The sequence below is a fragment of the Cucumis sativus genome, chromosome 3 (genome assembly GCF_000004075.3).
Source record: "Cucumis sativus cultivar 9930 chromosome 3, Cucumber_9930_V3, whole genome shotgun sequence".
Classification (NCBI taxonomy): Eukaryota; Viridiplantae; Streptophyta; class Magnoliopsida; order Cucurbitales; family Cucurbitaceae; genus Cucumis; species Cucumis sativus.
In genome coordinates, this window is record NC_026657.2 from 39,154,864 (window position 1) to 39,171,849 (window position 16,986).

Here is a 16,986-nt window from a genome sequence, read left to right on the forward strand (position 1 = left end):
AAATAAAAAATTTTAACGAAATATTTACACATTATTAATAAATTTTGTCTGATTTTTACTATACACTACAAATAGTTTGTTTGTTTTTTATTTTTCTAAACAATCTCATTAATAAATTAATATTTTGAAATTGATAAAATTTGATTAAAAAAATATTAATTGTTGGTTTCCTATGATTTATTTATGCATTTCTTCAAATATGTTTTTATTTTAAAAATCATATATATAGAAAAGTGGATCATCAATGTGTAAAAAAATTGCATTTGTGTATACTTTTAAATTTATTCATTGGTCGTACTTTAATTTTAGCATAATTTTTGTTGAAATTTGTTAAATATTATTCATAATAACTTTGATTGTGTCAAAAGAAATTTTAAGTAATGGGTTGGATGAGTTTGGTTGTGATTGTTTAAAGTAATAACCAAAATAATTTGTATGTAATTAAATGGAAAGTAAAAAAAAAAAAGATTTTACAAAATATTTACGACTTCTAACAAATTTTATATTGATACTTATTATTGTATTATAATTTTATATTGGTAGTTATTATTGTATTATAGTGATATAAGACTATCTGCGATTGAATTTAAAATTTTGCTATACCTTGTAAATATTTTAATGTATTTTACAAATGCTCTTAATTAAATGTTATAAGTAAATATATTTTAAAAAACTAAAACCGATTCAACTTTTTATGATAAGGATTTTCGGATATAATATATGAACCAAAATATTTACGATAAGTATATTATAAATATAAGTTGTATTATTGATAATAATTTATCTTTAAAATATTAAACTAAAACAATATTTTAACGAAAAAGTAATTAGACATTTTTAAAAATAGCAAAATAAATTAAAATATTTACAAGTTATAGTAAAATTTTGGATTTTATCGCCGATAGAGACAGGTAGATGACACTGATAGAAGTAGGAGTGTTCACGGTTTGGTTTAAAGCTGAAACCGCACTGAACCGTAAAACGGGAAAAAAAATATATATCATCTAAAATTGCACTAAACTGTTCACTTATGTTAAATCAAATCGTCTATGCAGGGATTGAAACCGAACCACTTGTGCATAAATATTAGAATCGAAATTAAAGTGCATAAATATTGTTATGCCTTTAGTTATTGGATCTCGAGCCTTGGTCACACTGAGATGGTCTTAGTGGCATTGAGATGAAAGCTTATGTCTTCGGTTTTAGACTCAATTTAATTTTTAAAACCAAACCGAATGGTATAAGAAGCTAGTTTCAATTCAAATGAAACTTAATCGAACCGCATGCATTCTATTACGGTTTACTTCAATTTATTGTCTTCTGAATTTGCTTTTTTATTTTAAGACAATTTTTCAAAAGTAATTATAAAAGGCTGATCGGTAAACCAACATTTATTTACAAATATGTACGGAATTGACAAATTTTATAGTGAGTTCGATTTTAAATTACAAATTTAATCACATAAAAACATTAATTTATTTATTTAAATACGAATATTATCTCTTCAACGTATAATTAACATTTTGATTTCAAACAATTCCCCATTGCTTCTCCATCTCATCAATGAGGTCCGGCACCTCTTTCTCCGGCAAGATTACCGTCACCGTCCGTCCACCGCCGTCTCTTCCGTCACTACGCGGTGGTCCTGGAAGTACCATGACGACGCCGTTTTCGCCAACTCCCCCAATTTCATAATTCACATGAACAGCCTTCTGCCCTTCCAATTCGAAGCCGTAAACATCCGCTTCTTCCAAATCAACGAATGTCAATCTCGCTCCGTACGCTATGAAATCTGAATCGTCCATTTTCGTCTCCACCAATTCCTCAACTTCTCCACCTTCATCGATTCTCTTCTTCACGATCACCTCCGCTAACTCCCCTTCCGCTGCTCCGGCCACAGGAAAATCGGCCTCGACGCCGCTCATTTCCATTCCATTACTCGGAATTTCGCTTTCTCTGTTAGGGCATTTCGTCGAGTAGATTGAGATCGTCCTGGAATCCGAATCCTCAAGGCGTATTTTCGACAGAGAGTTCCAGAAAACTGCAGTTATGGATTCGAATGTTGAGAAGTTCATGGATCGATTCCGGCCGACGACGCTCGTGATTCGATCCAATTGAGCCGACGTGATTCGGAACGACCGCGTCGCCATCTTGCAGTCGGTCGACCCAATCCATAGGTCTCCAGTGGGGTCGAGTCTCTTGAGCGGTGGTGTGGAGATCAGTCTGGATGATCTGGATGTGGGGATATGGGTAGCCGGCGCCGGACGGAGTTGATGGAGGGGGCGATTGTTCATGATGTGACCCCATACGTTGATGAAGGTGGAGGCGGAGAAGATGTCGCCGAGAACGTGAGTCCAACTGAGGCCCACGGAAAGTCCGCCGCACTTGAACCGAGTTAGCTGCGTGCAGGCAAAAGTCATTTTCTTTAGCATTCATTCATGCAGTGAGCTGTCACCTTTTTTATTCTTTTACAATATGTATATATAATTATTTTCAAATATAACAAATTAATTAAAATATAGCCATTCATGAAATAATTTGTTAAATGTTTTTTGCTTTCAAATTTTCAATTTTAGTTTTTGTAATTTTAATAACCTTCCTAGTTTTTTTATTTTTTAATTTGGTTGTCTATTAGTATTATTCAAATATTAGAACATTAAAACTAGAAAATGATTGAAATTATTTATAAAATATAATAAAATTCAAAAAATTCTCATTGATCAATTTGAAAATTTTAGTTTCAATCAAATTCTCTTAGATAAATTCATCAAACTAATGAATAAATAAAAACAAATTTGTTCGTACTTGGTCTTTACAATAATGTAGAACTTGGAATGAGCATTATTGTTGATTATAAATACACTATATAATATTAAAATAATAACAATAAAGTCCAATTTTTGTCACGTGAGATTTCAACAACTTTTAATGATAGGTGGAGAACTGCTCCAACACTGACTTGACATTAAAATGAACCAATAGGTTCAAGAACTTTGCCATTACATAAATAAACAAACAAACCAACAATATCACACATTGCATGGTTCTTATAGCTCATGCTGTCTATTCATAATTACTAGTCTTAGACCAAAAATCTAATTTCAATTTAATTAGAATTTAGAATTCCAATTTCAATTTTTAACTATCGATCCACTCGTAGTTTTTAGTTGCAATTATACTAAATTACTTTTTATTTTCGGTGAATCTTAAATTTTAAAAATGTACTTTCATATTCTTTTAGGTTCATACAAATAGACTTATGTTTTCAATATATACTTTTTAAACATAGGTTTAAAAGGTATTGAAAGTATTTATGTTTGAATGTTTTTTAAATAATTATTTGATATTTAAATTTGGAAATAATTAGTTTCATGGAGAATATAATTTTTAATTTTTAGAAGTTATTATTCTAATTTTAAATGTTATATAATTATTTAAAATTAATATACCAAACACATACTTTTTAATATTTGGGGACTAAAAACCTACTGTTCCAATTAATTTATTATCAAAGTTTTTTTATAATACACTTAATAAGAAAAATAAGTTTTTATTTTTTAAGAAAATGGAGTTGTTTGACAACACATCTTTGGAAGTATATTTTAAATATTTCTTTTTTACTTTTACCAAAAGAATTTAATAAAATTAATTTATTTTAAAGTATTATTTTTTTAAATCAATCTAAACAATCTTTACTCTATCGTAAATATTATATTACACGTTCATCCACATTTTATATGATATTTATCCTTCGTAGAAAAATGAAGTGTAAGAAATTTGTCTTTTTGTCTTATATAGGGTATATAGTTTATCAAATTTTTTCATTTTTTAAAAACGTCATTTCAAGCATTTGCTATTTATGAAAATATCTCTATCAACTAATATTTAAATAAATAGAATATTTTGTAAAGTGAATAACAAAGTTGAATATACACTAAACTTAATTCTTAAATGGATCTCGTTTTCAAGTGTAGGGCAATCGTAGGACATGATTTTCTTTATTGTGAGATTATAACACATTAAACTAAAAATAAAACAAACAATTAGTTACGTGACATTTCAACAACTTTTTGCATGTTGGATAGCTCATAATAGTTCAAGTTGTCACATTCACAATTAGCATATATATATATATAATATTCAATCGTGTTAATGCAAATTAAGACGATCAACAACTCTATTGATAGATTCAGTATGAGCTTTTAAGTTATACTCAATCGTTACTCTAAATATTATTAACATCTTTAATTTAGTTAGTATTAATATTGTTAACTTAATTAGTAATTTTTTATTCCTTTCACGATCTTCAACCTTAAAATTCAAAGATATTAAATAACCATCCTCCACATTTTCAAAAGTTATTATTAATTCCACTCAAAATTAAACTTTATATTTTTACTTTTAGATTTCCATTTTAATTCTACTCTACAAGTTATATTTTATTGAAGATGAATTATCAATTATCATATTTAGGTCAATAGACACTTTACGGCCATGATCAATCTCGTCTATCCTAACTACACAAAAAATACTAAATTAAAATGATATTAAAAAAAAAAAACAAGTGAGTTTAGATAGAAGTTGTCTGTGTCCAACATCATAGCACAAAGACTATAAGTTTAATGTCAATTGCTTTTATAAATATTTCGATTTCTTTTTTCATGTTTGCAAGTGTTCGGGTCATTTCATGCGAACTTCAACTAAGCTCACAAAACAACTCACTTTTTCACTTTTTGACCTTACAATATTTAGGTGTCAATAAAGCTCGTAATAAATTAATTTATAGCCTAGATGATTGAATCTCTTAATTTTTTTTTCTTTTTTTTTTGTCATTTATTGATATTCATTGTAGTCATTCAACTTTAAAAGCAATTAATCAAACTCTTTTGAAAATACAGAACAACTCTTTTGAAATGACTTTTTAAAAAATTCAAAATTTCATTCTCTTGACTTTTAAAAAATTAAACAAAAAGTACTTTTGTTTAACAACGTTTTTCAAGAGTATTTTTTTTAAGTAATCCAAACTTTCTCCTACAAATTACAAATTAGGAAGAAATTAACTAAGCTTTCAAATTCCATATCTAAAAAATCATGTTTTTCAAAATTCCTTCAAGAAAGATATTCAAAACACATCATAAACCCAGCCAAAGAAAAAATAACTATTACGTTATACATACAAATATTTTTTCATTTTGAGTTAGAACAATTACGATAAGAAAACTCAAACAACATGAACATACCTGAATGAAAGCAAGAGGGGAAAATCCAAGATCAGGACCAATAGCTTGAGAATGAACCAAGCAACCATCACGATTCAAAATCTTATCACCATCTTCAATCGAAAGCCACTCCTCAATCGTTTTCTCACAATCTGCTTCAACAATCCTCACTCCACTATCATTACACTTAATAAAAGCCCTATCTCCATCATCTCCGACGATTCTCCGTCGAATCCTCCCTGAAACGACGTAGTATTTCTCCAACAATAGAAACAGAGGTTTTTTCAAGTCATAAACCGTCAAATTCCTCACCTCTTCACTCGCTCTGAAGAAATAAACTCCTCTGATGTAATGAAGTTTCATCGCTAAATCCATCGCCGTAAGTTCCTTCACCTCATCTTCGCCGGTCGCCTTCGCCGGTACCACAGACGAAAATCTCAAATCGGAAACTGGAGTGGTCTTAGTAACTCCGTCCATATTTGCGCCGCCGTGACGGAAAAGCAGAGACGATGAAAAGTGTTAATTTGATGAATTAATTGTGTGGAGGAATGAGAGAAGTTGAATTTATAGAAATGGGGGAGATTAGTGCTGCGGTGAAGGAGCTTCGTGTCGATGCCGTTGGGGGAAAAAGCCATTTATGAGAGCTTTTAATGAACGAAGGCAGTTTAAAATTTATGAAAATTATTAAAGCAAATGTCATATTGTTTTATCTACTTTCGTGTTTATATAATTGTGATTCAATTAAATGTTTTGAGTTTATAGATTTTATGATTTAATTTAGACTCGTTTTTTTGTCACATTTCTAAAATAGAAAAAAGTCTATAACAAATTTGAAAATCTCTAAACTAAAATTATCATTAAACCAATTATTCTTACTTCACTTTTTAAAGATGATACAAGTACAAGTATTACCTGTTAAAACTTGAACTCACGTTGGAAGGGATTACCACTAAGCTATCTATAAATATTAAATATTAATTAGTTTTTTTATACATATTATATAAAGACGATAAAGTTGTGGGCCTATATTAAATACGTCAGTGAGTATTACTCAAGTTAAAATATCGTTTTGGTCTCGCTCATCAATTTTTGTTCAATTTTAGTTATTGTGCTTTTAATAAAATGTGAAATGTATACCTGCTTTGTTGCTTACTAATATTCTGTTATCAATTTGTGACAATAAGAAAAAGTGTTTTTCAACAATAACCCTAATGGGACAGTGGAGATGAGAATGCTCGATCTAATTACGTTTGAAAATCACCTATGACACATCACCGATCTTTTTTTCAATTTATTTTTGTCGTGTATGTAATTTTTGGTTTAGTTTGTTATAAAAAATTAATTTGAAAATAGATTAAAGAACACAACCTTATTAAATCAAATAACTACGAACCATTATTTTCTATTACAATTATATCAATTTGTAGCAAAAAAAAAAAATCATCCAAAAATCTCATTTACAATGAAAGTTCATTGTAGTCAAGGTTCATTATAATCAATACAACAGCGAAACATATTACCAACAACCGTAAATATAACCTAAAATACATAGAACAAAAGTACATATACCGAAAGGTTTCCCTCACGTTGCTTTTTATAAGAAAGATAAGCCACATGGCATAGCTTATTTTCATTTTTCATCTTCTTTTATTTTAAAAAAACAATAATCTAAAGACCATATAGTTATTACAAAAAAAAAAAGACATTTATTTTTATGGATCGGTAAAAACAAATACGAAGTCTAAAAGAAAAAGAATAAGAACGAATTGGAAGAGGGGTCACCTTTTTCATAAATGTGATTTGTTGGGAAGTGGACACGAAAGGGTATTGGAGTTTCCTTTGATAGTGAACTTTAATATTTATAATGTTAAGATTTAATTTAACATTTAATATATTTTGGCGTACCATTCTCTTGTAATTAAATAAATTATTTATAAAATATAGTAAAAATTTATATTATTTTATTTTGTAAATATTTTTTACCATTTTATCGTTTACAACAAATTTTCTTAATTATCCTCTAAAATTAATTTTTTATATAAGAAATAAAATATCAAGGATAAATCATCACTGTACCTCGTTAAGTAAGACATAATCAAGCTTTATGAGATGTTAATTTTACACCCCCAATTATTAGTTATTATTGGATGAAAATTTTGTGACAGAAAAAATATATTATTATTTTATTCTCAATTACATTTCGACATTGATTAATTTTTAGTGTAGAAGTCCATTCTTATATTAATTAGTTCATGAATGAGTTTGGGCCCTTAAAGCACCAAACATAAACGAAGGTAAGTATGTCTGAATCAAAACTCAATTTGAGTTATCTAGTTAGTTTTTTTTCTTTCTATAATTATTGTGGTAGCAAAAGACCAAACCATCGTAATTTTAAATTAATAAAAAATAAATTAATGCTCGATATACTTAAAGGTATGTTTTATTTTAAGAGTGATTTTAAAATTATTAAATTGACTTTTTTTAAGGATCAAAATCACTTCTATACCTATTTTTAATGGTTAAAAATCAATTTAGATATAACAAAAATACATTTAATATGATAAATTTACTATTAAAAATAGTAAATTTGACAAAATATAGCAAAATTTCAAATTTTATCAATAACAGACATTGACAGATACTTATATGCTTTTATCAGTCACATTAATAGATAGTGATAGAAGTTTATTCGTTTCTATCATCAATAGCATCCAAAATTTTACTATAGATTTGTAGATATTTTAAATTATTTTAATGTATTACAAAAGTCACCTTTCAACAATTTAAAATATGTTTTTGGATTGATATTGAACATAAAGAAAAAGAAAAAAAAAATAAGAGAGAACCCATCACAAGAAAGCTCTTGAATTTTCCTTTTTTAGCCGTATCTTTTAGATATATAATGATTACTTTTAATGCATTTTTATAAATGTAGTGTCAAAGATCATATAGTTTACCCTTTAAATTAAGGTTTTTATTTTAAATATTTCCTCTGTAGAGTTTAGGCTGTAAAAAGGTTATGTTTACCGATTCATAATAAAAATTAGTGAAATAATAAAGATATTTTATTGACAGGTCAAACGTAATGAATTATTTACAAAAGTAATTGAATTGTTTTTAATGTATGTAAAACTATGGTTTTATCAAATTTACTTTTACCGTTATAGCTACATTCACCTATGAGGGTCAAACATAATGATAATGCTAATAGTAACAGTAGATGTATCAAAACTCATTGTTTTTTTACCCTCTCTAAAATGGTAGCACTAATGGTAACCATAACCACAACGAAATTTTCAAATGCAATCAAATTGATAGCCTTTTATTGTCAATTGAATGACGACTTTTGTTTACGAATTTGGACATAAACCCTATGTGTCGGTATGAATACAAAACACATATAAACAATATCAAATGAAAAGCACTCAATTGCTTCTTAAATTATCAATTGGAGTAAACATAGCTTAAAATAAAATAATAAGAATAATTACTAATGATAGTAATGCATACCAAACAAAGTTAGATAGTTGGTGTTCTAAATTGACAGGCCATTAATAATTGATGACAAGTTGGTGCCTCTACATGGAGAGGTCTTCAAGTCAATTTAGAATACACAAACACTTGGTTTTTCACATATATTTTTAATATCTTGTTTTTGCACAAAGATAATCAAATTCTCCGAGAGCACACGCACGTAGAGTATGCGATTGAATAAACTTGTAATGAACTCGGGTTTGAATCGAGCATTTTTAGTTAACTTTTTGTTTCACGGTTCACGGTCACATTTTTATTGGGGTGATCTAGTCAAATAAAATTATAATTTACATAGAATAAGAAAATATCTATTTCATTCTAATTCTAACATAAAATACATACATACTCTCCTTTATACGTGAGGTTTCTAAACCTTTAACTTGATTAATATGAAATTGGAGATTTGGAACTTAAACTTTATTCTACCGTCCTTTATCCCTAATTTTTGACACCAAATTATTTTTCTTTGTTTAGCATGCTTTCTCTACTCTAAATCATAAATTTATTGTTAATGTCAAGTGTGTTTTCTCGTGTATGAATTTTGACATCAACAATTAAAAAAATGGTAAAAAATAAAACATTTGACAAAATATTTACATTTCATAAAAAAAATCAAGTGTAGTGAATTATGTCTTTTAATGGTTTTGTTCTATAGACTATTTAATTTGTCAAAAATTTATAGGAAAACTGGATCAAGGATAAAAACAACTCATAATACCCTTTTTTTTTATATTGCAAACATGACAAGTAATAATAATATCATACGGCCATCAGATGATTATAAACTTTTAAATTTGTTATTTTTACAATTTAGAACATGAAGTAACTTGACCTTATTATCAGTTTTTTTTGCTATTTTTGCAAGCATCCAATTTGTCTATTTTTAAAAAAACCTCCTAAAAAAATATATAATAAAATAGTAATTAAAAGCTAATTTAAACATGAGAAAATCGATTTTAAATTTAAAATAATCAATCAAAAACACGTTTTTAATATCAATTATTCTAACCACATTTTTACAACACCGTACACTCAATAAAATAAACCAAACCTTCTATTTATGGATAGAATTATTGAAATGAATTGAAAATATGTTGGAGACTATGATCACTTCTATAACTATAGGTTGAAGTAAATTATTAAACCCTATCATTTGATGGAACTGTTTTACCAAAAAGGTAATTGTTGTAAAATAGAAACGATGGAAAAGCACGACCACCCAAACAAAAAATTGTATAAAGTAAAAAGTTGGTACTTTCATGAAAATAACAATTTAATCCCTAAACTTTAGTTCGTAACAATTTAATATAAATTAGTCTCTTAATTTTAGTACGTAGTAATTCAGTTGTTGTATTTTTAAATTTGTAACAAATTAGTTTATACAATGTAAACAAATTATCAAAATTTGATGTCAATTCTTTTTTATTATTTCATGATATGGATTATGTAATTTGTAAAAACATAAAGTACTGAATTAGTTTAGGGTTTATTTATGAAAAAAAAATTATTAAATTTTACCACTGATTTCCACCGTAAGAAATAAATTGTTATACATTATGTTAAAAACTAAATTATTACATAATAAAATTTTAATTCTAAAATGTTATAAAATTAAAACTACAGAAACTAAATTGTTAGTAAAAACGTATTTTTAACCTAAAATAAAAGAGTAAAGGAATACATCCACAAGCTAAAATAAGTGTAGAGTAAAATAACTTACCTAATAGGGAATTTTAGAATACTTTATATTTAAAACATTTGAATATGTAAATGCATATAATAAATGAATATGGTAAATATATACAATTCTCTACTTGTACTATGTGGGGAGAGGGTGGTTACTGGTTAAGCATTTATGGTAAATTTTGGTTTTTGATTCAAAAAGAAATATGAATTTAAATACTAAATGTATCAATTTAAATCTTAAATTAATAACTATATCAATTTACGATACGATAGATCAATGAAAAGTTAGTTCAACAAATTAAAAATTTAATGAAAATGAATTGGTTTTGTTTAAACTCCAAACTAATAGTTATATCAAATTATATTCTAATCTTTAAACTTTCATAAATATATCTATCTAGACCTTACATTTTTCACAGGGGTATCTAAATAAGACATAAATGAAGGGTTATTTCTTTTTTTTTCTCCCGACTTCTTCTTTGGGTTTTTCTTGTTGATATTCTTTCGCTCTCTTGTAATTTGAGAATTTAGATTGATACATTTATGACAAGTAGTGACTAATTTGGTATAATTATTAGTTTGAAGTTTAAATTAATACAATTTAAATGTTTAAGATTTAACTTCATACACTTCTTAGTTTATAGTTTAAATTTATACGACCCTCAAAGTGAGAGTTACTACTAATCATAAATAACAATGAAAGTTAAATGGTTAGTACACGGAGCTTTAACACTTTAACATCGGTTAAAATATGAATAAGTACTAGATCTCAATGACGTTAATTTATACAAAATATTCATGTACTTCACCGTAATTTCTAATTATGTCCAAAAACTTTGAAAGTTTCCTTTTAATCCTCAAACTATTAAATTATTTCATAAAATATCATCAATAGATAGAAAATTGTATATCACATCATTTAGGTCTCCATTTGGTTGTCATTGTTGGTTACGTAGAAAATTATGGTTTAAATTAAGAGAATATGTGACAAAGTGAGCATTGTTTGATAACTGAACACTACTCTTTAGCTCTAACTGTCATATACAAAGAGAGATATACAAAAGTAAATAATTTTATAGAGTATTGATATAATTTTGAGAAATCAAATCAAATTATTTACAAAAATAATGTATTTGAACGATCAATGAACTTGAAAATAAGACCGTTGCAAATGTAATCTAACGATGTATACACTAAAATTTTAAAGAAATACAAATATAGAAAAATCTGTCGGTAAAAATTTATCACTAATCGATCATATTGCAAATATTACCGTAAGATAAATTTTGATTTATTATATTTTATAAATTTTAAATGTTTCTATGCAGTCCATTATTATCTCTAAAAATAAATTAAGAGAAATTGGAGTGGATGACTACTTTAGCAATAATAATTAAAGATATAACAACATTTTAAAAAAATTGCAAATATAGCAAAACTATCACTGATAGACTTGTATCGCTGATAGACTTTCATATGGTATATCAACGATAGACCAATATTTGTAACATGGTCTATCAGTGATAGACTTATATAATTGATAGAATTTGACAAATTTTGCTATATTTATAAATTTTTTAAAATTATGTTATATACTTAATTAATTTAAATTTAATTGTTAAATTTAAAAATGTCCCTTAAATTAAATTAAGAAATTGTGGTGCAGATTTTATATTGGGCCGTGATGTTATAGGCGCAGCCCAAATAATTAATCAAACTTTTCTGCTGCTCCCGGGGTTTTAAATATGAAATTAAACTTCAAGGTTTCTCTCTTGGTTAGTTCGTTTGGGGGTCGAATATTCGTTTCTTCAGAGGCGCAGATTTTGATCCTTCCGAACAATATTGTAGTTCACTGGAAATGCACGGCCGGCCGCACAAGCCTCAGAAGCCGGAGGAAGAAGGAGCTTCGCCAGTGGAAGCTGGAAAGCTTCGAAATCTACAATCTCAATTGCTAGCAAATCACCACCAAAAGAAGTAGAATATCTGAATTCCTCATTGTTTTTTTCTGTTTAAGTTACGGTTTAGGTTATCTATGATTGAGTTTCGTATTGAATATTGTAGCTATATGATAAGGAAGCTCTAGAAGTCAGCGCTAGTTCACTGGAAATGAATCTGAATCTATTTACGGCTTGGAACAACACTACTTGAAGGAATCTCCATCAGACATAAAGTCGATCAAAGCGATTTTCAACGAGGAACTTAGAGTAGTAAGTGTTTATTTGGCAGCTCTAGATTTGAAGCTCTTATTAACGAGGCCTTTTCTTTTAGTTAATCGGTCTGAAATTTCATTTCATTTATGTGTTTGGTAACTCAACACTATTGTCCATTGTTAATTCTGGCCACTGATTTTGGTTCTGTCGATCCATCTTTTGATAGGCTGAAAGTTTTCTGCGTCAGAACGTCAAGTCGGCGTGTGGTATCATCGAAAATGGATTTTGAACAAGGAGCATTCGTCCACCGATCAGGAGTTGCGAACGCCAGGAATTTTTATGCATGGAACTACAGAACGTACCTGCTTGCATTCTTCCGATTCAGTCCTTCTAGGCTGATAGCCGCAGTTTGCATGTACATTTTAAAGGTAACAGTTAGCGTATTTCTTCTTTGTCCGTTCCTCGGACTTGTGGCAGGCTAACGAGCAGACACGAGGAGAAGAACTGGATGACACAACAGATATGATAGATACAAACTTCAAGAGTTATTCAGTCTTGCATAATCGCAGGTATAACCTTACGCAATCTTGAGTTGGATTTTCTTTTTCTGTAATAGATTTAGTTTTAGTTGTGCTGGCTCATCGTTCTTTACTTATTGTTCATAAACTTCATCTACTGCTGGTGTCTTTTTGAAGAGTAATTCAGACTTGCTCAACACAGATCTCAACCGTTAAGACTTTTGTCTGAGTTCTGTTAGCCATTTGATGAACTTGGTAAGAATAGGATAGTACTTAGTGCTGGTCTTTATTTTATATAAACGTAAGATAATTATGTAAAAGTCACCTCAAGTATTCCATGAGCAATCTCTTTAGGGAAACTAGTATGCGTAAACTTACCTTCATTGAATTATTTAGCCTCTCTTGCTTCTTCTAGTGTTTTCCATTGGAAGCGCTAATTTGAAACATTGTTGCAAGTGAAAATTCATCGATGTGCGTCGTACTCTACCTTCTTTATAGTGCGCTTCTTGCCAAATTACTGAGCAAAAAGGCCAGTGGAAAAGGTGTAGTGTTAGGTGAGGAATATGAACTCGTGCACCAAACTATTTTCACTGATCCGGATGATCGAAGTGGTTGGTTTTATCATCTTTGGCTTCTGGATCAAACGGTGAAAACGCATCTTCATCACCTTGTTTCTTCTTGGCCACCTCGTAGTCTTAATGTAGCATTATCACGAACTGGATGTTTAGATGATCACACTCTCTCTCATTTAGTAGTTTCCTTTCGGATTCAGGAAAATTACTCCTCATTCTTTACTTTGATCAACCTGTTCAAGGAGTCGACTCATCTTCAGTGATTGTTAAATCTAAAGCTAATTTAAGGTGTCACTCATCTTGGATTCTAACTTTTCCTCAAGAAGAACTCAATTCAGAATTTTATTAGGTGAAAGTCAGCATTGGATATTCTCAGAAAATAGCATCTGCAACCAATTTTTATCTTGTGAAACCAACTCATTTTTTTGTCAACGTGGCTGTGAGATTAGGAGAAACACCCATTTAAGATTGTAGTAACGAAGGGATCAAGTGGCAGGATGAAAACTTTACTTGGCTGGACTAATTGGAAGGACGAAAACTTTACTTGGCTGCAAAATTAGTCCTCTAAATTTTCCATTTGGTTATTCCGACAATCCAGCAGCCAGATCATTATATGAACCTACCCGAGATCGTTATGAACCTACCTAAGAATTAAGATGTAATGGATTCAATCTATGATGGCCACCTAGCTAAGAATTAATTTTAAATAGTTACAAATATAACATTTACATTTGTAATAAAATTTAAAATAAATTGTAAATATAGCAAAATCCGGTAAAATTGGAGTTCATAAATCATTTTGCAAATATTAATCTATCTTATAAATCGTAAGAGTTTATCGACATTATAACTATGTCACTAATAAATTTTTGCTGTATTTGCAATTTTTAATAAATGTTGTTATATATTTGATTATTATTAATAAAATTGCTACCTATTATAATTATCCAATTAATTTCTTACAAGTTCCAATGTTATAAGGTCGGAAAAGTTGTTTGGTGAGATTAATCGAAACTCGTGTAAGCTGACTACATATAGATATAAAGAATATATCTATATTATGAAAGCTTCTACCTCGGTACGTGGAGACTATAAGTAATAAAATATCATTTTCTTTGAATGTCTATCATACCAATTGATCACTCTTATTTCTTTCACATATTTTTGAACTGTTTATCAATCCCAATTCCTTCGGAGACATCTGATAAAATTGCAATGTTTATAAATCCCATCATTATCGTTTTAATTTTCTCTGTTCTTGCAGTAAAATTGGAAAGCTCACTCTTGCTAGATTGTTATGGCACATGCTGTAACATCTCCACACGCCAACAAAATGGATGGTCCAACTTGACGAAGTTCTTGACCTTTACCGACCTGATGATGTTGGATCCACCACATGTTCATTACTACAAGGTTCAACACATCTTAGTTTTATTTGCAGAAGGTGATACAGTTTCTTGTTATCAACTATTGAAAAGTTTATACTTCAACACTTGTTTTTTGTTACTTCGTTTCATGTGCATAAAGGAGACTTTTCATATTGAAACTCTCAACCTCCTTTGGCCATGTTTTGATCAGGAAGAGGGAATGACATTCTGGTTTCTTCACATGTTACATTGACTGGTGAGTTTTGTCAAGACGTCGTTGTTCCTACAAAGAGCAGGCATCACCATATATTGACAGTACTACATCCTGTCTAGCCTCAATAATTTATCAATTTCATGTATTGAATCTACACAAAAAGACTACCGCTGGGTGCAAATGCTCGACCTCAACAACAATGAACTTCGATCAATTGAAGGTATACCTTTTGACCTTCCTTTTTAGTGATAGCTGAAGTAGTGCGTTACATCACTTTCTCACCTTATCTGTAATCCTTCACTATATGCCATTAAATCTGTTAAGAGAAAAATATTCGTTTTACTCGCAGTCCACGCAAAATTCATATTTCATCGTACACGTGCATTCCAAAGTCCAAATTTCATCTACCTGCATGCTCTAGGTTTGATTTATTATTTAGGATTCAGTTGTGTCTGTGTGATTGAGAAAATTGATGGTACTGCAACACCGTCTCTTTTTCCTTTCCCTCTCAATGTCGATCGTTTGAGATTTAATTTCAACATTTTAGATGGAACGATTAAAAAGCACAGCCTTGTCGTCTTGCCTTCAGCACCGTTCTTCTCCTTCTCCTTCAAAATCTTATCAACTATAAAATGTTTGGAACCATGTTTACATATTTCATTGCCTTTATCATAAGTCATTTTTTCCCATAGAATTACATGTCTTTCAATGTATTTATTCATCCACATGAATCTGTAAATACACCTTATACACACACACTCAAACACGCAATGCACTCTGAAAACAATTGTTTCGTGCACTTTCTTGCACTTTAGCGAGAATATATTTCACTTCGAACTTCAAAATAGTCTTCAAAATGTATTTTATCTTAAATAATTTTTACTAGAATGTTTAATTAAAGATGATGAATTTAAAAAAAAACACCTTTTCTCTAATAAATTCAAGAGGAATAATGTTATTATGCATTCTACCTCGAGCTCTAAAGACACTATTTGGACACTATTTGCATTACATGATGATACGCACACTAATCGGTAATTTGTATTGTTTAATAGTCACTTGATTTTTGTCTGCTTCATAAACAATCTTACACTGATGTACCTTTGACAGGATTGAAGGCCATGCAGCTCCTCTCTTGCTCGAGTTTGGGTAACAATAATATTAGATGATTTTACTACGTTGGAGCTATAGCCTCTTAGCGACTTTCTGGCATGTTACTGCAAAGCTTATTTTCTATTAAAAGATTTAAGCATGAAGCAATTGGATATTGAAAGAGACACGATATCTAATGAAAGGATTAAAAGAATACTGATATTGTTATACCAAAATTTGAACGATTGTAGGTTCAATAATCTGACATTAGTATAGAAATTAGTATAGAAATTAGAAAGAAATTAGAAAGAAATGTGAAATGGAAGAAGAATTGAGAAGTGGAAGAAAGATAAGACCATTGCAATAGGTTAGAGGTATATTCTCGTGCTTGTTTTCTACGTGCATTTGAAATATACATGTTTTTAAGTGTTTGATTAGGAAGGAAAACTGAAAAGCATTTGACGACTACACCAATTCAAAATAGAAAAAGGTTAATTAAAAATAAAAATAAAATTTTGAACCAGAATATTCATAAGATGATAGAAAATAGAATCTAAAACTTTGTTGTATTTTATAATTATTCTTAAGACTTTCTGGTAATTTATTTATTTATTTTTCTTTTTGTGGAATAGTT

General features: G+C 29.1%; 1 protein-coding gene and 2 long non-coding RNA genes across 5 annotated transcripts; 1 reads left to right on the top strand and 2 right to left on the bottom strand.

Moving 5' to 3' along the window:
• Nucleotides 1-1,362: 1,362 nt before the first annotated feature.
• LOC101204922 (protein ECERIFERUM 2) lies at nt 1,363-5,834 on the bottom strand. Its single transcript, XM_004136206.3, has 2 exons — nt 5,241-5,834; nt 1,363-2,399 (listed from the first exon to the last, which is right to left on the bottom strand). The coding sequence occupies exons 1-2, from the start codon at nt 5,694-5,696 to the stop codon at nt 1,530-1,532; spliced, it is 1,326 nt and encodes a 441-aa protein (XP_004136254.1). The 5' UTR covers nt 5,697-5,834; the 3' UTR covers nt 1,363-1,529.
• Nucleotides 5,835-12,200: 6,366 nt separating this feature from the next.
• Nucleotides 12,201-16,763, top strand: LOC105435034. 3 transcript variants are annotated; one of them, XR_004215091.1, is made up of 8 exons: nt 12,201-12,413; nt 12,501-12,646; nt 12,816-13,158; nt 13,285-13,362; nt 14,661-14,757; nt 14,944-15,123; nt 15,258-15,480; nt 16,371-16,763. It is a non-coding gene; the product is annotated as an uncharacterized LOC105435034 (long non-coding RNA). The 3 variants fall into 3 exon arrangements; XR_969151.2 differs by lacking the exon at nt 13,285-13,362 and having other exon boundaries at nt 12,202-12,413; XR_969150.2 differs by lacking the exons at nt 13,285-13,362; nt 14,661-14,757 and having other exon boundaries at nt 12,202-12,413.
• LOC105435033 lies at nt 14,794-16,375 on the bottom strand. Its single transcript, XR_969148.2, has 2 exons — nt 15,669-16,375; nt 14,794-15,576 (listed from the first exon to the last, which is right to left on the bottom strand). It is a non-coding gene; the product is annotated as an uncharacterized LOC105435033 (long non-coding RNA).
• Nucleotides 16,764-16,986: the final 223 nt, after the last annotated feature.